General features: G+C 37.8%; 1 protein-coding gene across 2 annotated transcripts in view; it reads right to left on the bottom strand.

Moving 5' to 3' along the window:
- The window catches only part of RORB (RAR related orphan receptor B), a 125,872-nt gene that overhangs the window by 38,134 nt on the left and 62,150 nt on the right, over positions 1-25,588 (bottom strand). The window contains exon 1 of one of the 2 annotated variants that reach the window (XM_041489449.1): positions 829-868. The exons of the other annotated variant lie outside the window; for it this stretch is intronic. Coding sequence (XP_041345383.1) covers positions 829-868 — 40 coding nt within the window. Of the gene's footprint in view, positions 1-828; positions 869-25,588 lie in introns of those variants that run through there. 2 annotated transcript variants of the gene reach the window in all.

Below are 25,588 nucleotides of genomic sequence, written 5' to 3'. Positions count from 1 at the left end.
GGTGTAGTGCTTATTTTTAGCTCTGTCTGTAGCAGCACCCTCTTCTTTTTGCTACTGGACTGCAGCTGCAGCACACCGACAATCTTTGCATCCCTCCTCTCCTCCCCCCTTTACCTGCCCAGATTCATTTGAATGTCCACAAAGTCCTACACTTTCAGTAACAGTCAAACCTAGAAGTCTACACCATGCAAAATCTTCAAGGGAAATGAAGACTGTTGCATTGTTAGATTAGAGCACTGCAGGAAAATGAGGGTCTAACTGGCTTTATCTGGCACTTTGTGTGGCTGCCATCACAGTCAAAGGAACAGTTTCCGATCCACTTTTCTGCACCACTTTTCTTGCAATACCTTACTTTAGACACAATATAAGTCCTACATGGCAAAATTGTGAAAGACACAAGCAATAAAAAATAAATAATAGTGATTTCAACCTGAAATTACTCTGAAATTGTTCTGATGTTGCCTTCTTAAAACTTCCTGAACTTCTTCATATTTCCTCATATTTTTGGTTATCACTAGGGATTTTCACTTTTGCACATTCCTATTTAAATCTTTGCTCTATCTTTCGAAAAGCATTTAAATCAGCTGGAGATATTCTTGGATTTGCATCTGTTGCTGTTTCAAAAAAATGTTGTACTTACCAGCTGTCTACTTACCAATTTAATCTGCCATCTTTTAAAGACAGTAGGAAGAATTAATCTTAATAAAACTCCAAGTGCAGTTGTCTCAAGGGTAGACTTGTACAACATGTTTAATAGCTCCCTCTTTATTTTTCACTGTAATGTCCCATAATGTTAAGGAAGTGAAGAATAAAAATATGTCAACTCACCAGTTGCATTAGTTTTTATATTGGTTTGAATATCACACATTTTGTTGCAAATAAATAAGACTTCCAGGAGCAGAACAGTAGTCTTTCTACTAGTCCACTTACTCAGAGTTACACCTGTGGTATTGCAAAAGTGGAGTCTTAACAGACTGTATTAACAAGATTAAATGGAAGAAGTAATAAGGCACAGATTGTTCCATGTCATTAAAGCAGGGAAGAAGGCTGCTGGAGGCACTAAGTAATGAAAAAATATTTCCTTTTGATACTCTATTCATGTATGCATTTCCTATTTCATTGCAGTGATTTTAAAATTTTTTCCCCTTGAAATTCTGAATAAATCTCAGCTTTCCTTTGTCATCAGTTTTTGTTCCGGATATATATAAAAACATGGAGGATTAGAGTGGCAGATATAAGATGCCAAATTATTACAGATAAAATCCCCATGTTGTGAAACATCATGAACCTACATCTTGCCTACTTTCAGCCAGAGTTAAAAAGTAAGTTTTCTTCCAGTGTTTTTAGATGTCATGTGACAGACCTGTCTGAATTGCCCCTCTTGAATCCCAGTTACCCTTAGGTTGTACAGAAAAGGGGAACTTAAGGGTAAGCTCTCAGTATGAATCTCTTAACAGAGCTGCTCAGAGCCTGGAACTACTACACTTTTCCCCCTAGCCTTCTATAATGGTTAGAACTTCATTTTGTTTCATAGGTTACATGTGCAAAGGCATGCAGTGGCTGATATGCAGCCAATGTGGTGCAGCTGAACACAAAGCAAGATTTACACAGGCTTTCTGTCAAGAATAAGACAAAGCAAAACAGTACGTAAGAAGAGAGCATTTCTACAAGACAACTAATACATTACATGCACCGCCTCCTACTAATTCACTTTTCCCTTTTGAGTCTTTGTGGACTTCCTGTGCTTTGAAAGAATTCCTCTTACCTCCTTGTAACATATTCCCAGGCTATTCTGTGGCACTGTTACCCCACTTCCAGGTAACCTTTCCTTTTTAATCCATTTTCTCGTGCCCTAATCTTTTGCATAAAGGAGTTGTTGGAATAAGGGATGATTCAGATTCTAACACTTCTGTATTGCTAACTCTGCATATCAATTTCCTTGGAATTCATGCCAAAGATAAAACTGAGAGAACTTAATTTTCAAGATTCAGCTAGCCTGATACATACAGAAGACTGTTAATCATACATACTACTGGGGAAAATAAAAGTTAAAAATTGCCATCTCAGCCATCTTTGCTTTGAATGCTTGCTTAGTTTAGATAAAACAGTTGAAGGATTTTCAAATAAAGAAATGCATGCAAGAGGAAATATTAGGGGAGAGTTCTGAAGTTTATGAAAATAAGCAGAATTATTGGAGATTGGGAAAAGTACAAAAAACAAATACATCAGCTGATAATAGTCAGGCTGAAAAAATATTTTCATAATAATACAGAAGACATTATTTGAAGGATAGTAAGGATGAGTTAATTACTTGCAACAACTCACTTAAATTTGCATAAGCATTACACTGCTATTTTTTTCATGTCTGTTCCTAGAATCAGTCACATATAGTCACATACATGTGTTGCTCTGGGTTTATAACCTTAAATACAGTCTCCAACTCTTGGCCTGTGGCATTTTGATGAATAAACATTTTCTGGCTTGGTAAAAAACAGTTCACTCTCTATTATTTCATTAATTGAAGCCCTTTGATGTTATGGAGCATAACTTTTCCTGACTGGGTAAATAATTGGTGTATAATTTTCCTTCTGTTGCAACGGTGTTTCATTCTGCTGAAGTACTGATTGCCTAAGAAGATCTTTAAGTCTCACTGTTTCATAAAATATTAGAGTTTCCCATTAGACACACCACTTTCCTCTCAGATAAAAAACATGGATCAAAGAAATGGCCAAAAGAAATGAACAATATTTAAGTGGGTTTTTTTCCCCTCTTTTCCCTCTGTAATTTGTGTAACTGAAAATTAGTTCTGCATGAGTCAGAAAGAAATCATAGATTGCTGCCAAATACTGTGTATCCTTCTAATGCACGATTTAGTATCAAACTGGTACTCCAGATGACTCCAGTTTTCAAATCCAGAACTGCCATTGACTGGTAGCTTAATAAATCCCACTGTATGTCCTGCTGGGTATGCTCTGCCTCTACAGGGATCAGGGTGTAAGGACTTGAAGAGCACAATGAACTGCCTCTAACACCGTGAAAACAGGAAGTTCTTGTAAAATAAACCACCACAACAGGAACTTAAGAAAAGCACAGATGTCAAATAGGGAGGCATTAATACCAGACCTAAATGGAGGTGAAGGTTTGGAATTAACACATTGGACAAATTCCACTGTGCAGACAGTGGGAAGAGAGCAGATAGCAACAACAGGAAGATGCCAGGCCTGGTGAGGCAGATCTGGGTAACCTATCCAGACAAAAAGTCCTACCATGGCAAACTGTGAGAAAGGAAACAGCTGCTTACACATATGCCATTCCAAATTGTGGGAACAGCATCTATGCCTCATGGATAGTGGGGACCTGGTCCTGCAAATGAAGGGTACCTCCAGAAGAACACTTTGGGACCCCCAGCACTGACCAAAGCAGTGTGCAGAAGAACAAGCAGGATGCCAGAGGAATCCATGTGGTGGGATCTCTTGATGAATCTCTCACTCTTTGTCTTCCCCCTCTTCCTCCTATTACCATTTCTGCCTCCACCTCACACTAACAATTAAATATAATCTGTACTATTGATTTTGGTCTTGTTTGCACCTTAATTTAGTCAGAGGCATCTCTTAACAACTGGATCCTTACACAGAGCAGGCAGAACTTGGACGTGGAAATCTATGCAATATTTACTTTTTGAAATGAGACCTGAATTCAAGAAGAAAATGGAAGTATTTTAACTCTTACAGAAATATAATGATACAATGTAATTTTCAGTTTGTACGTCAAGAAATATACTCCACTGACTCTCAGCTGGAAAAAGCCCTATGTTGAAAAATGATTTCAAGAGGCAAAAAATACAAAATTAATACTCCACTCATCTACAGTACAGACTAAAGCCAGCTCTGAAATCCATACATTATAAGCTTCCTTTTGACCATGAAGCTGTTCCATGAGCTGGTCTAATAGCCTGAACCAACAGACAAACTCAATAAAAGGCATCACCATGCACCTAGCGTTCTTTTTAACTGTTTGAACACAAAGAGATCATAGAATCATAGAATAGTTTGGGTTGGAAGGGATCTTCAAAGGTCATCTAGTTCCAGCCTTCCTGCAACGAGCATAGAAAAGTCATATTTGCACATTCATTACAAAATATTACCGGATTGTGTTCAAAAGGAAAAAGATTTCTTTTTTTGTATGATAAATATTTTTGAGGTAAGGGGTTATAGAGAAATGGGGTGGAGTTTCTAGGGCTTTTTAATTCTTTACCACCCATATTGTGGTGGGGATATGGTTTCAGGAGGGAGGCAGGGCCAGCAGCGGCAGAGTTGCCATCTTTTTATGGGCTCTAGGTAGGAGGTATGCAAGTTTTGGGATCAGCCTGGCACAGCCAGCCCCTCTCTGCCACTGGCAGTCTTTTCTCCATTCCTCTGAGCTGTGTCTTTTCTGGTTTGGTGCTACAAGACACAGAAGAAAGAGAGCAGCAGCGGCGTGGAGAGAAGCCCAGCCCAGCTGCGCGGGCCTGAGCTGCAGCCACAGCAACCACAGCTGCAGCCAGAACTGCCAAGTCTCCACTCCTGCTCACACAGAGCAAGGCCCAGAAGAAGGTCCCCTGACCTGCTTCAGAGGCCTCTCAGGTCCCACCAAGTTTTGTCTTGTCTCTGTTCTTGAAGTGGTTTTTTGTGGGGGGGGGGGGGGGGGGTAGTTGAGCTGTGACTCTCCCCGACATTATACTGCCTTTGTTTCCCCAAAAACCAAGTGGCCCAACACAAGACCAGTCACCATTTTTACCTTTGTCTGGGAAAACCACATTGGGCACTGTTTTTGGGAAGTGTTTTTGTTTGTTCAGTGATAAACACTCTTTTTTGTGCAAAACACTCTCTTTTCTATGCTCTTTTATTAATATTTTTGTGGTTATTGTGATTTTTCACTGGAGTGTGACTCCAGCTTATAATCTTTCCTCCACTATCAGAAGAGGGTGGGGGAAATGGAGTAGCTTGAGTGGGTTTAATTTTCCTCCTGTGTTTTAAACTACCACATTAAGAAAGGAAGGTATTTGACACCACTGAATACTTTGCAATATAGCCTTATTCCTACATGAGTTAGTTCTCTCATCGGTCTAATTTGTGGAGCAGTTAATAGCATCTTATAACATCCACAATCACAGAATGAACTATGGAAATGAGGAATTAAACAATTTATCCCTGTAATTTAGAAATCAAATAAACTATTGAAACTTTTGCACAGAAACCGATTACTAAAGTACAGTAAAAAACTCCCACAAAACTAATAGCATTCTCCTGAAAGACAAATATATTAAAATTCAAAAACTGAGTATCACTTTTTTCTTGGTAAAAACTACTAATACTCAACAACATGGTCTGCTGAAGCCACCCTGTGCAATTCTGTAGCTCAGGGAGTCTGTCAGCTTATGGTAGATAAAGTCTGGCTTGGTTGATAGCTGAGGTAAAAATTATTTAGCTAAAGCAAAGAAAATCTTTTATTAATAGGCCATCACCTTAGAGATAATAAATGTGGAGAGCAGGATGAAGGTGCAGTGGAATTCACTTCCACCTAGCAACCTTGTGAAAAGCAGACACAAGATGCACCCTGTCTTGGTTCTGGTCAGATTGTTATTTTTTTCAATAGACAAGAGGGGCCACGCGTAGGACATGGAGGTTATTCTCTACCACCTCATGTTGTTGCTGGGGGAGGAGGAAAGGGAGTCTTGTCTGGGAAGAAGGGGCTCCTTCTGGTTGAGTGAGTGTGGCAGAAGGAGTAGTCAGGTAAAGCTGGCTCTAAGCTGGAGTGTGCAATTGGGAAATGCTGTTTCCAAGCACTCACATGTGAATCCTTTGCCTATCCTATACACGTGGTTATTTATATTGATCTCATTGCTCTTTCCAGTAAATTGCTCTCATCCCGCTCTGCTCTGCACCAAGGCAGCCTCGCTCTAAGTACTGTGTGCAGTTTTGGGATTAAACTGTTAGAGAGCACCCAAAGAAGGGGACCAGGATGGTGAAGGGCTTTGAGGGGAAGCTGGATGAGGAGTGGCTGAGGTGCTTTGGTTTGTTCAGGCTGGGAGGAAGCGGAGGAGCAGGCACTTATGATCTCTTCACTCTTGTGGCCAGGGAGAGCACTCAGGAAACAGCATGAAGCTAAGTCAGAGGAGGTTTAGGTTAGATATAAGGAAAAGAGCACAGTATTGAATGGGTATATCGTATTCCTTATCATACACCAGCCCCTGGGAAAGCTGAAAAACACAACGGACAGCTTAAAACCACATTAAAAGCAATGGGTGGGGGGGACCTTCACACACTGGGACTTTCATTTAGCCAAGGCCACCTCGTTAGCTACCACTAGAGGCTCCACCAATTGAGCTGAGCTGGCCCTGCCCAATCAAAATCTTTACAGATCACAGATGGGATAATGTCCCTGTGCGGTGCATCTGATGAATGTGCTAGGGGAGACAGTTTGGATTAGTCCAGCTTTAAGCTAAGACAAACTGTGTGGGACTGTTTTTGCTTAATGACCTTGGTGCACTTCGTATTTAATGCAGTTGGATGGGAAAACGTGATGTGTAACTGAAGGGAGTTTGATTTTTAGGTGAGAGCAGTCTGTAATGTTTCGTTGTATAACGTTAGTAGCTGAATGCCATAACTACCATGGACAGTGAGTATGGACTGCTCCAGATACACGGCTCATGAGCTCATGATGCAGCTTGCAACCACCTGGCAGCACCCCAGCCCTGCTGCTCTGGAAGACATCCAGGACAGACAGAAACCACAGCCATGGGCTCAATGAGCTCAACAGATACCTTGGAAGGACAGATATTGACTACGGAAATTATGCTTGTGTATATATCTCTCTATATATGTATATAGTTGGAAGGTGTAGGATCAAGGTATGATATTGATGGTATAGGATACAGTCTGGATAATGTCTTAGTTATGGTCAGGACAGGGTTCATGATTTGCAGTAGCCAGGAGGGGACATGGCTAGGATCCAGAAATTATTCTATACCACCTCAAATCATTGCCAGGGGCATGAGTAAGGGTCTCTTCTGGGAAGAATGTGTTCCTTCCTGTCAGGTAAATTCGGTAGACAGAGTGGTCCTGTAGCTGTGGTTCTGAGGCTGAGAGTGGTTGGGTAACATTCATTCTGAGCAACCACGTGTGAATTTTTTGCCTTTTACATGTTGTTGTTGTTATTATTGTTGCTGTTACTGCTAATTTTCTTACCATGTTGCTGTTTCCAGTAAATTGTTCTTATCTCAACCTGTTATCTTTACTTTTTGTGCCTTCAATTCCCCTCTCCATCCTCCCATAACGGGAGAGGGGAGAGAGTGAGTGGCACATGCAGAATCTCAGTGGGAGCACTAAACTGGGGAGTACCATTCCTAAACAATGCCACACCCATAGACAGAACTATTTTTCTGCTGCTGCTCCTGGGAGTTTTATCAAACTTTATCAAAGTATCCAGCAGTCTGGATACTTGTCTGGGGACTGAGAGAAATGAAAAAAAAAAAAAAAAAAGTGTGTATATCTGTGCACAGGCAAGACTACTGGTTCAGAGCCTCATTTGGTATGGACTGATGCAGGGTGGCCAAAGTCAGTGAAGCGGTGCCAAATGATATTAATTATATTTACTGTGGGTCAGCTCCTCTTCTCATTTATTCTGATGTCACACAACAGTTAAAAAATAGAGTGTTATAAAAAGGCTGTAAGTAATTGTATGATTCTCCCTCTGAAGGCTGCCTATGATATATCCCCCGGTCTTAACTGCCAGAACTGTAGAAAATTGAGCAGCAGCTTCTAGATTATGGCTCTCACTATTATGAAAAAGGTGCTTCTGTTCATTTATTTTAGGAGGTAGGTATTGTCCTTGGGGAATGTGATCAGATGAACCTTGCTCTGTCTTTTGCTTTGTATATTCTTCAGCCATGCAAGCTCTGATCAACCTTTCAAGTGCCCTTTTGGATGTTGGCCTTCCTCCTTTGCAGATACAGAACAGAAAGAAAAGTCTTACTGTATCCTGAAATCCTTGTTATCTGTAAATCTATGTCTCTGCGGCCCTAGGGACATTTCAACAATCTGAATCAAGTTCTATTTCACTTGCAAGCTAAGGATACAAAAATGGTGATGCTACTTTCTAGTTTAAAGAAAAATCAATAGAAACTTTAAAAGAATGCTAGTGCTTTAATCAGAGCTGCTATGTATGATAGAATATGGATGGCATAATATATATATGACTCCCCTAATCTCAGCAAAAGGATTAGCACAAGAAAATGGTAGCAGGATTTTCTGTCAGCTCTTTTTTTACTCTATTTTATTTTTTCTGGTGAAAAGTGATCCCAGTGGACTGCATGAAGGAGAGCTATTAATGAAAGAGAGCATGCTCTAAAGGGTCTATCAGTCCACTCTGCAGTACATTTTAAGTTAAAAGACTTCAGAAATGATAAGACAGGCCATACCTCTATGTTCAGAAAATAAGTATCTTTGGAGAACCTTATAACATTGAGGTGACAGGCTTCCTCTGTTGGTATGAACTCTTTAGGTCTTTGAAAAACACTGAATGAGTGCTAAGAACCAGGGACCATGGAAAAACTGGAAAAGAAATTATGAACATGTACAAAATCATATCTTTGAACTGCACTGGAAATGGTGAGCTAATAATAGGGTGGTCTAATATTATAGTTCCCCATTTAAAGTTGCAAGGTCTGTGGGACTTGTTTTGCCTGACTCTTTGTCTCACCAGTTATTTACTGTTTTACCTCCCAAGAAATGATTGACAGCTCTTGATAAAAAAGTCTCTTCCCTAAAAGGGATGACATATGTCCCTGACATGTGTAAAGAGAAATTCACAGCTAAATACATTCAGGAGTAAATCAGGTATTTTACACTCCTACAGTCCGGATTACAATTTGTAATCAGCCATTGTCTGGGAAGCTATTGATTATTTCTGTAGGTCAGTTTAGTTTTTCTAGTGGCAAATACAATTTGGTCCAATATTCACTGGTTGCCCAATTTATTGATATTTTTACTACAATTCAAAAACCAGTAAATTTTTAAATTGTGAGTCACCTTCTGAGAAGAAATACTCAGATAGCTGCTTCCAAGTTGAAAGCACTGATCTATATTACACACTTTCTACTTGATAGTCTGAATATGAATGCCATAGTTTGAACATGTAGAAGTTTATTTATTTGCCTGCACAAGATAAATAGCTACATGCCCCAGATTTTGAGCGTTAAGGGAAATTATTTTGATATAGACATTTTCTTTGTCTGTCGACAATAAATCTCAGCTTTCTGCAGCAACAGAACCATTGTCTCCTGAGTACTTGGTCTGAACTGTCAGGGAAAGCTGTCCTTTACACAGACTTACATCTCACAAGAGAAGCAGAGATAAATCTAAGGTGGCAATTTTTTTTTTTTCTTTAAGCAAGAGTAAGTGGCATTCTATAGATTTTTATAAACCAGAAAAATCAGCAGCCTGAATACTTTTCTATAGTTACTGAAGTGGTCTGTCAAGAAGGGTAGTGACTGCACATTGAAAATAAAAACCAAACTAGAAGAATTTATGTAAGTTAGGTAATTAAATAAACTATATTAAATTAAAGCTTTTTTGAGAGTTTTCTAGTATCTAAATGTAAGCCTTACTCATTTGTACTTTAATCCAAGTATAAAATGAAACTTCTTGGTTTTATTCCTATAAACTGCTGTAACCACACTCTGCTTTCTATAATGTGTTTCAATTTAAATTCTAGACTCCTTGTAACCATAATATCTTGTTCGAAACTTAATAAAGTGGGACAATTTATCTGTCAATGATGACAATCACTATGCATGATTCAGTGTGAGACCTCTGTATTTCCACTTTACTGTAAGGAAACAGTAAATTCTCACTGGGACCTCTCCATTATATGCATTAGTAAATGGTATTTGATTGGCAGCAATGCTGCTTCTGAACTGTACTTCTATCATGTCCCTTCAGTCTGCCAAGCCCAAACACTGGAAACCAAGCAGTGAAATGACAAATGTCAGAAATATTTCAGTGGGCATCCTGAACCTAATGAATTTGTGTTCCATCCAGCTGGAAGGAGAATAGGGACCTTGTGTCTTATGTAAAACTCAGGTAGTTTTCACGAATAAGAATACTGCCTGCCACATTATAAGGTCAGTCACAAAGAAAGCATCACTGCTGGGTTTCTAATAATGAATCTCATGCTCATTAATAATACACAAAAGAACATCAAGCCCTTCTAAAACAACAAGCCCAGAGCTTTGCTGTAATACCTCTGCCAGCACTTCTCTGCACTCCTGAAGACACATATTGTGCTTTTGACAGAAAGAGTGAGTGCTTTTAAGTCACTCTTCTAGATACTACCACAGGCCTGTTTCCAAGCACAGCATGTGAATAATAGATGCAGAATATAACAAATTTAAAAATAGTGGAAAAAAGATTATTAACTAAAGATCATCTTTGCAGGCAGAAGAAAGGTGTCAGAGTGAGTATGAGCCACTCAATGTACTGTGCTGCTATTTTATTTATTGTGTTCCACAGAATCTTTAAGTGTATGGCAAAGCTTGTGGCATTGTCCTTCAAAGTCCTCCATGGAGGCATGAAATGGAGAGAAACTCCAATCAGTATGACAGCTTATTCAGACTGATGACATGAAAAAGATATTCATCCACACTGAGATACGTTAGGGTCAAAACAAAAAAAAAAAAAAAAACAAAAAACCACCAAAGAACAGAAACACCTAAGAATTTGGTACTCGGATATCTGTTGCTTGAGACACTTAAAGTGGGATTAGTAAACCTCTATGTGCTTAAATGTTTCTTCAGGGTATAGGCAGTCCAGTGATGTGCCACTGGGTCTGAGTTTGTGAATTGCTAATACCAATGCTGGAGAAGAAAAGAATATCTTAGGTGCTTTGGTCAACATATCTAGGGATGTACTTAATTTTGAAAATTTGCCTAATTTCCTTCTCAACAGCAGCTAATTAATAAAGCTGTACTAGTGACATTAGAATACAGGGGAAGGAGTGAACAACCTATTTTTATACAAACATTAGATAAACCAAATATAAGCATTTGCTTACAGTGATATTTCTGCCCCTCTGCCCAAAGTACCTGATGGTTTTTTTTTCTCACAAAACTTTAATGAACATAGCTGTAACTTCATTAGGGCTACATGGAACAGAGCTTTGTCATCCTAGCTGTCTAAAACATAGTGGGTGGGTTTTTGTTTATTTGTTTTGTAATTGCTACAGGGCAAAGAATAACCTGTTTGTAAGCCCATACCTAGCAGCTTCTGGGATGCTGCCACATCTGAGGCAAAGCACTATGGCTTGTAGGCTCCAAACATCGATGCAGAACAAGTAGAGCAAAATGTTGGGGCCACACAGAATTTCAGGTACATTTAGGTAATTAGGCAAATGTGTATTGGTGTAGTAGGAGCAATGTATCAGAACACTTTCACAAGATATGGTGAGAGGCCTCAGTGAGAGGCCTCAGTGAGAACCTCCCTTTCATCAGCTGATAAAGCCTATCACTAGCTATGGAACAAAGGGAAGCAGCAATATCAAATGAATCACAAATAAAGCTTCCTGCCATGCTAGTGAAATAATACATTCTTGTCAGAAGCCTTTCATCCAGTCATTTTAAAAGAAATGAGAACAAGCTGTAAGAAGAGAAGAGACCACTAGGAGAACAGTGGTGTTAGTGTAACTTTTTGTCCCTATCACACTACTCCCTCATTATGTTCGGCACATATTTCTGGCTTCCCCTTCCAGGGGCTGCCAATGAATTTAGAGAAGTGAAATATAAACTTTTAAAATTTACCTCTTAGATTAAAAAAAAACCCCTCAAAACCAAAGCTAAGGACAAAATCTAGTTGACTAGCAGTGTTAGTCATCTTCATAAAACACAGACATGTACAGCAAAAGGATTCTGATTCATGGTTTCCTAGCCCATGAAATATAACACTTTTTCACTGGTTTATATTGATTGTTCTTGGAAAGAACACAATATAAAACTTCCTGATGAGGTAGACTAGCTGATGAAATCTAAGCATCCAGTAAAAAAAAAAAAAAAAAGTACAATAAAAATATTTTTATTGCCATTTTTTAGTCTGATATGTCTCCAGACAAGACATATATACTTGAAAGTGAAAGATTTCCCACTCTGTGCTTAGACTGAGAACTTAATTTGCTTTAAAAAGTTAAATGAATGGTGCAACAGAACAATCATATTTATCGATGTTACATACTACAATATTGTTTGCTGCATTCTTAAAAATAGAAGTACAGTTGTGTTACAGATGCCAAAAATAGAATTGCTATTAAAAATGCCTTAATGGTACCATATGCTCAGGTCTGCCTATAATCACCTTTCTACCTGTTTTTCTTCTCCCCACAAATACTATTTATTGGGAAAGAAAAGCGTGTATCATCTACCCCTTCACACAGGTGTCATGCATAATGTAATTCCTATGATTTTCTGCACCTCAGAAGTGCAACGGTTTCCCACAAATACACAGAGAAAGAAAATTACCCTAACTGAAATCACTGTACAAGAGACAGTCCTTACTAATTACTTATCATACATTGAATAACTATGGATAGCATTAGTATTTTCAATTCAGGTGGTTCTACACTCAATTATTAACCAACCCTTCCTCATGTTCCCTTGGACACTAATTACTTCTGGTCATGCAACTCAGGAAATCTGAGCAAAACTGTAATACTGGCCCCACTGAGAACTACTTACCTAGGTAATGGGGGAAACAATAAGCCAGGGATATAAGCCATAAGTGCAGCCCATGTTATCATCTTGCTCACTGTAGCTTTAGTTGTGAAGAGCCAAGAGGGCAAAAGAAACGACATTCTGCAGTATTTGGAGGTTTTTCTCATACTGTCTTAGCAAGCATTACTAAGCAAATCTGGCATTCAAATGAAAATGTTTTGCTCTGCAGAAAAATGCTGAAAAAACATTACTAAAAATCTCATGAAGATTGTTTTATCTGGTAAAATTCATAAACATTAAAAGAGTGTAAGAAAAGCAATTCAGACAAGATGTTTTCAATATGCCTACATGAAACATTCTGTAACGAATTTCTCTCTCCACATCACAGGTCTAAAACTTTAATTGGCAGACTTTAAAGTCTGATGGGAAAATAACAGTGTTTTAAATACCTAGGAATGAAAAGCAAATTGAGTTATCACAGTGTAAGGTGCAAGTAATTATACAATGCCAATTCTGTTTTGCACAGTTCAGTCTTTAAACAATACATCTAGGAGAAAATACAAATCTCCTTTCTTCAAGTGACTCATGCTCTTTTCCCGAAAAGTATTCAGGGCTACTACAAGTAACAGCAGGCTCTCTGCTTAAGGGTTTCTAACATGTGGATGATGCCAACAGTTAATATGCAACTATGTACAATTTCCTCTTCGTCTTGTCAAATCCAAATATCAGTAACTAGCTATGAGAAATCAAGTCTTCACTGGCCAAATTTCAAAATTATCTTTTCTGCAGAAAGAATTTCTATCATCTCTGAGAAAACACCCCCACAAAGAGACATAAAAATCTGATTGAAATCTCAACATGATGTACTATGCAGCTGCGTAATTTCACTGATACATTAAATATTCTGCTGAAATGCAACTAGATCACTGGAAAGAAAAAAAAAAAAAAACAAAACAAAACAAGGAGTTTTAGATGACTTGTGTCACAGTTCCCGACTGGTATAACTTCCTAATTTCCCACATCTGCTGTTTTTGTGGCATCACTTGTCCTCATGACATGCACACTGCTTCAGCTGGATGTCACCTAACAGACTCAACATCAGGGAAGGCTTCTATAGAGAGAGCAAGATGGGAGGCCAGAACTTTCTCTCTACGCCTGCCTGACAGGACATTGTGGTCAGGTGCAAGCCAGCCTCTTCCCCAGGCAGCCACTGAAAGGATGAGAGGACAAGGTGCACTCGTGCTGGACACCTGGAGGAATTTCTTCATGCAAAGGGTTGTTAAACATTAGAAAAGATGCTCCTGGGAGTGGGTGGAGTCACCATCCCTGGAAATGTTCAAGAAATGACTGCATGGCACTTAGTGCCGTGGTCTAGTTGACAAGGTGGTGATCATTTAAGGACTGGACTCAATGACCACAGAGGTATTTCAAAATCTAAGTGATTCTGCAGCTCACTGTCAGATAACAGCTGATTTTCCTAAGCAAGATAGTCATGTGATACTGTAAGAATTCTAGGAAATATTACCTATTAATTTAACTTTGACTAATTTGCACTTATAAACTTTTATCTTATATCATCCCAGGTGTAAAAATTACCCAAAAGCAAACACTCATCTCTGGTGTTGGAAAGGCAGATATCCTGGTCCACAGTGGTAGATTTACTTGAGTAACTCAGATTATCTGTGAAGATATAGCAGCCAAGTCCTTTGTATAAGTAATGCAGCTAAGTACATTCTTGGTAGGATCACAGACACTGAGCTCATAAAACAATTACTTGAGAACAACTATTATGAGCATTATTATCTTTTGTTACAGGCCTCCACTCTTACTACTAGCAGGGTGCATGCATTTAAGTTACAATGTATGGGTATTACAAAAGATGTTAACCTTTGACCACTTAACTTTTCCAAAAAGGCATGGATTACATGTTTCTCCAATTTAGGCTGACGTGAATTTTAATATTTTCTTCTGACAGGGTGCCTACAAGCATCTGGAAAACAGTATTGCTTCTTTTGCTTTTTCTTTCTCCTCTTCAGAAGAAGTGAAATCAGCACTGTTGCTTGGTGTTCAGTCTCCTTTCCCAAAAACTAGGTTAAGGTATGTTCCTGCTAGTGCCCAACACTTTAACTACCCATCTTATGCTCAAATCCTACTTGCTAACTTCTTTCCTGAAAGTACTCATGGATTTTTATATACTTTTTTTAAATAACATAGTTCCCCTCTGCTTTCCAGTAGAAGTTGCATGCATGTATTCTTTCTTCCAATTTCCTCTTTCTTTCCTAGAGCCAGCATGAACAAGGCCGTTCGCCTTGCCACTGCCACCTCTGGCTCCACGTGCAATGTGCTGTTTAGAAAGTGGATGGTGGGTTTTCAGGGCAAAACCTGACTGCCCACCCACCACTGTGCCAATGAGTGGCTCACCTGCCCTACGCACTGATCACTCACTGCACTTACGCTGCATCGCACACTGGGATTTCTTCTGTCCTTTTTTAAAGTGTTTCAAGAAGTTCTGTAAGCTGCGATATTTATTTGTGCGCAGCAAATAACTGCAGTATCAGGGCCCAGACCTTGCCATGTGGAATTGGAACAGAAAGAGTTCTTGGTAAATATTTTCAAATGAAAATTACCCAGCCAGAGCCAGTTAAAAGGAAAACAACAGACTACTGGAAGATGTCAGAACTGCAAAATTATTAGCATCCACTCATGGTGCTTTAGTAGTCAAAATGTATTAAAGATGCTTGTAATAAAACCCTCTATAAGAGAATTGCTTCAGACTTCAAACACAATTCATTTTGAATCAAAACTGCTGATAAAAATCACATAAAGTGCAAAAAAGGCATCGATGTCATGTGTTGTGAAAGACAATTTTTACCAATCACCTGGAACAGAGTACCTTGTTACACAGACTCAAACGAAGAGTGAACTAGGAATTTTGAAGCAGCAATCATGTTACATTTTATAATTGTGTTTTTGTTGACCGCAAGTACCTAAAGGGATTTCTTGTCTAAAGCTAAGACATTAGTTATAGCTTTTCTTTATAGAAACTTCAAAACAATGCAAATCAATCAAATGAATAACCCTTTTAGAGCAGAATTATGTTAATGTGGGATTTAAGTAGTAGTTACTGACATATTCAAGAAAAATATCCTGACTCATGAGTGTCTGAAACTGTCACGTAATCACTCTGATTAATTCAACTTTTTGTGTGTCCAGTGTTTCTGAAGTGTGTTGACATAATGTAAGACATGCATGTTTTTTCTGATAAAGACATCTGGATTGTAGAAAAGCAAACCTACTACAGATAGGAGAGCATTGAGGTCTAAGGAGTTTGCAATTTAGACTACTTTCCCTGGTACATAATCAAAACCATATTATTAGCAGTACTAGCCTTTCATTAAATGAACAAAATATGATCTCTTCTACTCCAGCGTTCTTGTTTACGAGGTGTTTACTGTAGGAAACCCATTTTGGAACCATAAACAATTATTCCCTCTTAGGACAAACTGTTTATGGATCTGAATGCAGAATTGGCAAGGAAATGGAGATGCTGACACTTCCTTTTATCCAACAGATCAGTTAATGACTGTGGCAGGCTAAGTATTTCTTGTTGCCTAAGGGATTTGCAGGCACATCTCTTTCATAAACTACTTAAAATGCCTCAGCAAAGTCTAAAATGGGATTTCTATCTCTCTCAGAACTGAAGTGTGTAAATTCTGGAGCTGAAAAAGCTTTCTTCTATTCCAGGACCTGGGAATTTTACAGTATATGAGAGGTTTCACATGACCAAAAATACCAAGTGCAGGAACCAACTTGTATTTTCTGTAAGGAAATTTCGGTACAGAAGATGCAAGTACAGGCTCTAGTATGACTGCCCTTGAGTGCAGAGTGCCTTTAAAAAGTCAGTCAGTGTGGTACAGAGGAATCATGTGCCTGAGTCACTCCTACCTGCACTCCATATGCAAAAAGAGAAGTTGCTGCAATCGGAGTTCAGACAATGCTTCGGTTTTGAACATGTAGGGAAAGAACCTTTTTTTTTTTTTTTTTTTCATTGCTAAGTTTAGCCATTCTGATGTTAACAAAGAACCAGCTCATTTAGAGATCTTAGAAAATCAGTCCAAATTGTTACTGTTGTCATTAAACAGGGAGTTAGAGAAAGCTAATGAGGATCTGAGCTCTTTCTGACATGAGTATTCAGAATGAAGTTAAGAGTGCTAAGGCCCCTGGAGAGTGGTAGTTGGTAGAGGAAGGACCAGTTTTTATTTTAGGGATAATGCTAGTACACAAGAATAAACATCTCTCCTGAGAAAATGTCTTATTCAAGCATACTTTTCTATTTAATCCTGGATTACACTGCCATTAATCTCCACATGAAGCCATAGGTTCTGCTTTTTCTTTAACATGGACTCCATTAGCAGAGGCTTCTGTGAACTTCCTGATTTACAGGTAAGCTTATCAGGTGCTATAACTCTGTGTGAGTTCTATCTCTCCTTTAGTGGCTGTGGATCACTGGGAAGCTTAGCACAGCAAGTAGCAAGAACCATGAGAAATCCTTCTGTGGGATTAATGGAAAAGCCTTATTTGTGGCTTCAAATCTACGGTACATATGTGTACAGGTCCCAATGAGAAAGATAACTCCTTAAATCTGTTGCTGGTATTTCTATTTATTTTACCTCTGAGGATGACTTCAGAAAGACAACAGATTTGTGAACTACAAATGAACAGGAAACCATCAGAAATAGCGTAACGTCCCAAGGTAGGAAGAAGAACTAGTTGTAGGATGTTGGGAATATTTAGATTTCATACTTTGTATACCAGTTAAAAAGGGCTTTACAAAACTGTAGAAAAGCCCTCAAACCCTGCATTAAAAATTCCCTCTTTCCTTTTTCATTGCAAGAGGATTTTTGTTTCCATTTTTTCTAATTGTAGGTCCTGAAATTGCAGCACCTGAGAATCCAGCAGAAACAGTAACCAGTTTACCTAGAAAAATAACCTTTAATTCTGGTTCCACTGTCTTGTTGACGTAGACTCCTTACCTAAGTGGCCCTAACTATTAACAATCAACCTGCTGAAATACAAAAACAAGCAGAACACAGTTAACCCCCTCTCACTTGGTTTGAAAGTTACAAGTCCAGCAAAAGTGTAAAAGCTTAAAACATTTTAAGCTAAACATTCATTTTGGACTAAAGTTACTAAAAAATTTGAATACACGAATTTCAGTCCAAAGTTGTCATTACAGAGGCCCCAATATAATGGCACTATGAACAAACAAAAAGATTACAATGAAGAATTTATTTCAAAAAAGAGAAATGAAAATTTGCAACACAATGCTCTCAAGACTGTAAAAAGTTTACCTAGCTTCATACATTACCTAGATCTATGCTATTCTCTTTTTATCTACAATGAACCAAAAGTAAATTTTCTCTAGATTTAGCCTGCTGACTACACCAGTCGTCTGCATTAACCTTGATACAACTATGAAATACTTATACTACCACGATTTAAAAATATGCTTTCTGTTTCAGGAGCAAGTTGATCTTTCTAAAACACAATGTTTAGAAGTAGCAAATCCCAGGTTAATGTCTTTGTTTTCTTAAAATACATCCCTCTCACAACTCTGATTAACAAGGCTCAAAAGCACTGATGATTATTCTGATCACTAGTGGCTGATGTCAGTCCACCAGTGGGCTTTTCTGCAGTTTTATTGCGCTGTCCCTTTACCTTGAGAAGGATCTAAGATCTGTTTAAGTTCTTGAGTCACACATCAAACCCAAGCTTCATTTGAGTAATAGAACCCTGGTAACAGTTTATACAGGGTCACTTCAGGCAACACAACTGAAAGCCGGCATTAGCCAGTCAGACACCAATGATGTGCAAGGCTGGACACTCCTTGTGACAGGTAAGTTTTTCACTACTGTTTCCTCTCCTCTGGTTTCTAAAGTTCTAGTTCTAGTTCTAGTGCTGCTTCCCATAGCAGAGGATATAGCATATGGCTGATACATCAGACCATATGCATTTTTCATTCATTGAGGAGACCCAAATACAAAATTCACCACTCCAAGATATAATGTTGTGCGTATGTAAAGTTCTTTGAAGCCATAAATGGATTAATGCCATATGTTTACATCTGTACGCATTTTATCATCCTTGACATACAGACGGGCAACTTTAAAGAGGTAATTCAACTAGTGTTCAAGGTAGGTAACTTATATAAATTAGAAACATTACACATGGAAAATTTCAGCTTCTGATGCACCCTTATTCTGCATCAACAGGTCCACCTGGACATCCTAAGTGTAAAATTCTCAATCAGACAGAATATCAAGCTTACACACTGCAATTTTTGAGTACACAACTCATGCACACAAGCAATGAAGGTGAAACAAGTATTATATGATTTGAAGGTTGTGGTGTCACATTAAAATAAGGTACTTCCACTTGAATTACGTATTCACTTTGCTAAAATTTATCAGCCCTGTATAAGATGAACTGAAATAACATACAGCTTAAGGACTGTTTGCACAGGTTAACAAATAATAACTATATTCAGAGGATAATCTTTCATCTCTATGTACCTGAACAGTTATGTTCTTCTTCCAAGCATTTTGAAATAAACACCTAGTGCATTTGGACAATAACTTGTATTGCACTTTTGAAAGGTGTTCTCCAATTTAGTAAACCCACTAAAATCACATGCTGCTCCCTTCTCTCCTCCCCTCCACCCCAAATGCACCAAAGCAAGGAATTGGGGTACAAAAGGTAACGACTGTGGGTTGAGGTAAGAACAATTTACTGGAAATAGCAGTGACATAAGAAAACAAACAGCAGCTGCAACAATATCAGTGGGTATTGTTGGATACAAGAAAAGTAACTTTTCACAAGAATTCCCCTACCCAACAATAGGCAACAGTGGATGGTTCTTTGCCATGTTTATTTGTTTGGAAGAAGCTCCTTCTACCTGGGAGACAGACCCTTTCCTCAGCGCCTGGAAATGTTGTGAAGTGGTTCAGAATAACCTCCATGTCCAAGCCATGCCCTCTCCTGGCTACTGCAAAAATTAATTCTGTCCTGGCCAGAACCAGGAGAACTTTTCATAGATATTGTTAAGGGATGAGGTGAATTCATCACCCAACACAGTATACTGTATGATAAATGTATGCATCCTATGCCAAGAAATAGCTATGACCCAGCTAATTCACTTTTTTCTTTAAGCAAAGACTGTGACATAAATTTGTTGGGGAGCAGTGGGCAGGACAAAAACAGGAGGAACAGCACTATGTAAATGTTTCAGCTGTTAGGCAAAATAACAGAGCAAAGGGAATTACTAATAGCAATTTCCAAAAACAATTGTGCTGGGGTGGTCTGCTCAACACCAGGGTACTTAGATGGAGTGTAAATGAACAACATTTTCACAAGGAATATGTGCCCGCTGTTTACCATGGCAACCTGGCATTAGACCAACATGGAAAATTGACCCTGAGGGAACAACAAGTACACAGAGATGCTCTTCTTTCTCTGAGACAGCACTGTGTGACTGGGATTGGTGCTACACAAAACTGGCAAGTCAAGGTTTTAGAAATATGCATGAACAGCTACCAATAAAATGTACCTAGCATGAATGTTTTCTGCAATATCATGCAGAGTCATCTACTTAACTGGTCCTGCATGGCTTTTTTCAATCTCCACCCTTAAAGACAAACTTTACAAATAAACTATGTTCCCAAAGAACAAGTGACTAGCGACAAAACCTGATTTGCAGGGAACATGGATAAAGTAATAAGTTATCCAGCTCGAATAAGATATCTCAGTAGAACCCACATGAGTGGGTATATTTTATCTTTACCCCTCAGGTATTCAAAAATAATGTGCTTTACTCTGCTTTGTCATTTTGTTGCAAAAACAACAAAAGCAACAATGGTACTATTCATTATAAAAACCAAAGCAAACTAAACCAAAAAAGCCCAAATTAGAGTTATACAGAGTAGTAACAGTAACTGCACAGATTCCGAAATATTCACAAGCAGAAGCTGGCCCAAAGGGAAGCAGATTGATCTGAAGGAGCAGAAGGGATAAAATCACCACTGCATAAAATCAGCTTTTCAGGGAGAGATTGAAAAGTTCATGCTAATGATGACCTGAAAATGGACCGCAGTTTACTGATTCTGCCTTAAGAAAAGGCTCAAGTGAAATATATTATAAATTATATTAATTATATATAAAAATTTTCATTTAAGCTATAGCTGAACAAATTGCAAGAAAAACCTTCCTGGTAGTGTTTAGCTATTCTGCTTAGAAACTTCGAAAAAATTAGAAAGTTCACCACAGCTGAACAGTAGAGAAAACACGTTAAATGTCTTTTTGAATTATTTTTTTCAAAGAACCTTTTACAAGTCTTCATTGACAGTGGATGCTTCTCCGAGCATAAGCAGTCAATTGTAAGTTGCTTTGCAATACTATCTGAATAATCAAATAATAACTTAGTTTTTTGTGATTTTTTATCAATTCTTATTTTGAGTAAAACAGACATTTCATAAAGAAATATTCTTGTGAAAAGAAGCTTAAGAGTTTTGAAGACTAATCTAGTAGATGAGGAAGAAATGCTCCAAAATCCACTGCAGGGGTTAAATATGATGAAGAACAATCTTAAAAAAAAAAAAAAATGACCCATAATCCACACAAAAATGAACTAAAAAGACCCTATAATTTAAAAAACACAATACCAATGGTCTGTGAGATTTCAGTCCTAAGGAAATAAGTTCTAACTACTAGAAACTTTCTTTGAATGAAACAGAAACAGATCAAGAAAAGATTCAAGAGAAGGCTCAAACAATTTACTCTGGTAAACAATTTACCCTGGTTTGATATAATCCACAAATATATTTATGCTGCTTATTCCAAATACTTCTGAGAAAAATGGGACCTTCGCAAAAATTGCAAGTTGGTATTAAAATGCTATTTAAGAACAAATGCAGCTATTTATATTCAAAGCTATCTTAACAATAAAATTCTGTCCCACTTACTCTCAAAGAGACATATTTCTCTAAAGCAGACATATTTCTATAGCAAACAGACAAAAATATGCATTTCAGTATAGATATTTTACAGTATGTATGTATGACCTGAGAATTATGTACTACCAGTGCCTGCTAAAAAAAGTTGTCCAGAGCAGTTGTGGATGTCCCATCCCTGGAAGGGTTCAAGGCCAGGCTGGATGTGATGTGGAGACTCATGGTCTGGTGAAAGGTGTTCCTGCCTGTGGAGGTGTGGGGTTGGAACGAGATGATCTTTAGCACTCTGTGATTCTATGAATTCACTTGAGACACATTGGTCATAGTCAGCATGAGTTCATAAGGGAAAGTCCTGCTCAACCAATTTAATTTCCTTTCAGCCTTATAATTCAGAGTCAAAGCTGTGGTCTGATTTTATTGTTCAAATGTATTAAAAATATATAGCTATGTTTAAGAGTATATTGCAAAGAAAAATCTAGTCCACTGACAATACCACATGGAAGCACGTTAATTGCCCATGCAATTTATTTACCCCAGTGCAAAACCAAAGGGGCGATGAAGTCAAACACAGGTCACAAGTGAGCTTGGCTGAGCAGTCTTATGCATTTTAAAATTTTCTTCCAAGTGTCAGTACTCCAGGGAGAGAAATACAGCAAATGAGAATAAAATGATAATGACAACAGAATATATTCTTGACTGGCTTTATACTTGGACAGTTTTATATAACCTTACAGAACTGTACTGATCAACTGTTCTCTGTTAAATTACAAAATAGCACCTTCATTTTTGTTCAGTCTTTGATAATGTCTATTCTCTCATGGTTTTAGTCACATTCAAGGTGATCTTTATGAGATCCTTTCAGACAGTATATTGATTCCCTACAATGTTTTAGGCAACGTTAAGCACCAGTCAAGAATAAACACAAATCTTAGTCACACCAAGGCCTTTTAGAATGCAATTTTCTTTTTTTCTCTGCTCTGCATGGCATATTTTCCTACAATATTTTTCTGTTAGAAATTTGGCTCTCAGCTATGATATTCATTCATGGATAAATATCATCCCCATATATTTTAAGTAACACTTTCTCCTTTATATTTTCTTCCAAAGAAAATAATCATTGCTTCTTCACAGGATGTAAATATTTTCTTTATAACTACAGTGTGAAACTGAAGCTGGGTTTAATCATTGTGTCAATGAAATTCCGCTTAGCAATGACAGAGATCTTGTTTCCCTAGTGCAGTAACTTGTTTCCCTAGTACTAGTAACTAGTAACTAATTATTGCCTTCACACTGGGTAGCAAATGAGCAGTTCTGATTGTTAAAATATAAATTTTTATAAGAGGCCCATATTGTAGGTCACTGTTTTAAAGCAAGGCCCAATTTAAGAGACCAGAACTTCACTGGAATAGCTAAAACAGCTTATTAAATAATTTTAACTGACTGCCTTAGACTGCACAACAGTGGGTACAAGAATCACTCGGAGAGCAAAATGCAACCATCTTTATTGTCTATTGTTTTGCTGGTTCATGACAGGTGGGTGGAATAATTTGGTTCTGTGAAACATTAACGGTGAGCTGCCTTATCCTCCCTTCCACACACAAACCTGTGCTATAAAAGAAGCAATCTGTAGATACTCTACTATTTAGCATGGCTTCCTTTGCCACTGAGTAGCTCCTGCCACCCTTAAGCTTCTGTTCACAACAAACCTCACTTGCCAGTGTTCATATATAAAAGTTCTTGAAGTTCAGCTTTTCCCTGCAAAAGCTCACTAAAGATAGCACTGTAAAGCTCCACATGCACTTTTTTTTTCACAATAATCACCATTCTAAATGCAGTCAGTTTAAAGTAAAAGTGAGTTTGTTTGTCACTTTTAGCTTTGAACACACAAACACCCACAGTGTCCCAACGAGTCCTTTTTGTATGGTATAATGTCACCTGGATAGTTCCTACAAAATGGGAGCTTTTAAAGCCCTGGTGACATGGTCTATTACAGTCATATCATGTGTCCCATGCCCTCTCTCATCTCATTGTGTCCAGCCCTTGGCATGGAATTCTCAATACTTATGTCAGTGGGTGACACACAGAGATAAGAAACTGTCCTCCAGTTAATGGAATTAGCCACTCAGTATCTAGCTCTCATATTTTTCTTGATAGCAACTGCAGGCTTGACCGTCAGTGCAGTTTTTAACAAAAGAATTTTAAGTATCAGTTGCAAAACGTGACACACTTTTCTCTCAGGCAGGTGAAATGTGGCTAGAACTATATAAGCAATTCTGCTTTTATCTCTGGGAAGAATTTTTTTTTTCTTTATAAATTGTAGCTGTAGCATTTGCTAACAAAACGCCTTGCATCTGAGCAGTGACAAAAATAAATGCTGGAATTCTGAAATTCAGCAACAGCAGTGGCAACTAGAACAGCCTTTTCTACATCTCCTCAGTCCTCACTAGATGGTTGCTTTTTTACCAGTTTGTCCCTAGGTCTGCAATAAGCAGAGACCTCATTAAAGCTCACAGTGCATAGCAGAAGTCTCCAGCTTGGTGGGCATAATCTGGTTTTTGTAAAAAATACATCACAATGAGTACTTAAAGCACTGAAAGATAAAATTTGGATTTTTTTCTTTCATGCAGTGTTATGTCCTGTGGAGAATTTTAAAAACACAAGATGTTTGTAGGCTCAGCTTTTCAATCACAGATAATTTTTTATTTGCTTTCTTCTAAAATGAGGCCAATTCACATATCTAAAAAAAAAAAAAAAGGCAACAAAAAAAAAAAAAAAAAAACCCAAAACCAAAAAATTTACACCCATCACAGAAAAACAACTAATTAAATGTTAAAAGCAGAATCATCCACTAAATGGTAGCACCAGCTGTACAAGGACACATGCTTTTTTATTTCTTGTAAGCAGTTAGATGTACTGTAAAATATTATAATATTTTCATTATTTTTACATTATTATACTGCAAAATCTTCAAGCCATGACAACTAATCATAGACTTGTTGGTGAGTAGCTATCAGACGTCACGAGTTGTATATTGAACCCCAGTGATGCAGAAGCCATCCCCAATGATACAAGTGTTGGATTTCCACTTGTACCCATGTTCCCTCCCTTTCTCAGGGTACTTTTGTACATATGAAAGTGTGAATACACAGTGATTTGTCTGTGACCACAAATTCAATTCTAGCAACCAATGATTATTGATCAATAATCCAATGATTATTTCTTTGCATGGTTGGTAATTATGCTACCATGCAGAATGAATACGCAAAATGAAATTAGGTGGCAGGCTTGATTCTTTAAACTTACATATTAGATTCATTACATGTCTATTGGCCAAGTTCTGAGAAGTTTTTATTAAAACACCATGAAAAGGAGGCCTGTTTCAATTAAATCATATGAAAGCATAGTGGGATGCAAAAAGGATCTTTATCTGCCTGATCTATGGACCCTCAAGTAAACATTTAACTTTCTGAACAACAGTTTCACATGTAAAACAGATAAATACATCTGTTTATTTTTGAAATTCATTGAGGTACTATCAGGTAATACAAACAAAATAAAAATCCAAACATTGTACCTGCTTATTTTGAACTGACATAGTGACCAAGCACAACAATTTAATAAATTAATTGCTTTGAGGGTTTATTACATACTAATAGCTACATAAATAAAAGCTAACCCAGGAAGAAAAAGGTTTAAGAAAGGAGTAGGAGAAAAGGATGATAATGATATAGTATATTACAGATTCTACCCATCCAATATTGCTTAACAGTACTTCTCTCTCGTATCATTCAGTAAAAAAAAAAAAAAAAAAAAAAAAAAAAAAAAAAAAAAGTCCAAAAAAGCCAAT

Source organism: Pyrgilauda ruficollis, unplaced genomic scaffold, assembly GCF_017590135.1.
Source record: "Pyrgilauda ruficollis isolate IOZ18807 unplaced genomic scaffold, ASM1759013v1 scaffold94, whole genome shotgun sequence".
NCBI lineage: Eukaryota > Metazoa > Chordata > Aves > Passeriformes > Passeridae > Pyrgilauda > Pyrgilauda ruficollis.
The sequence above is the reverse complement of the archived record's forward strand: the minus strand, read 5'-3'. Positions and strand labels throughout refer to the sequence as shown.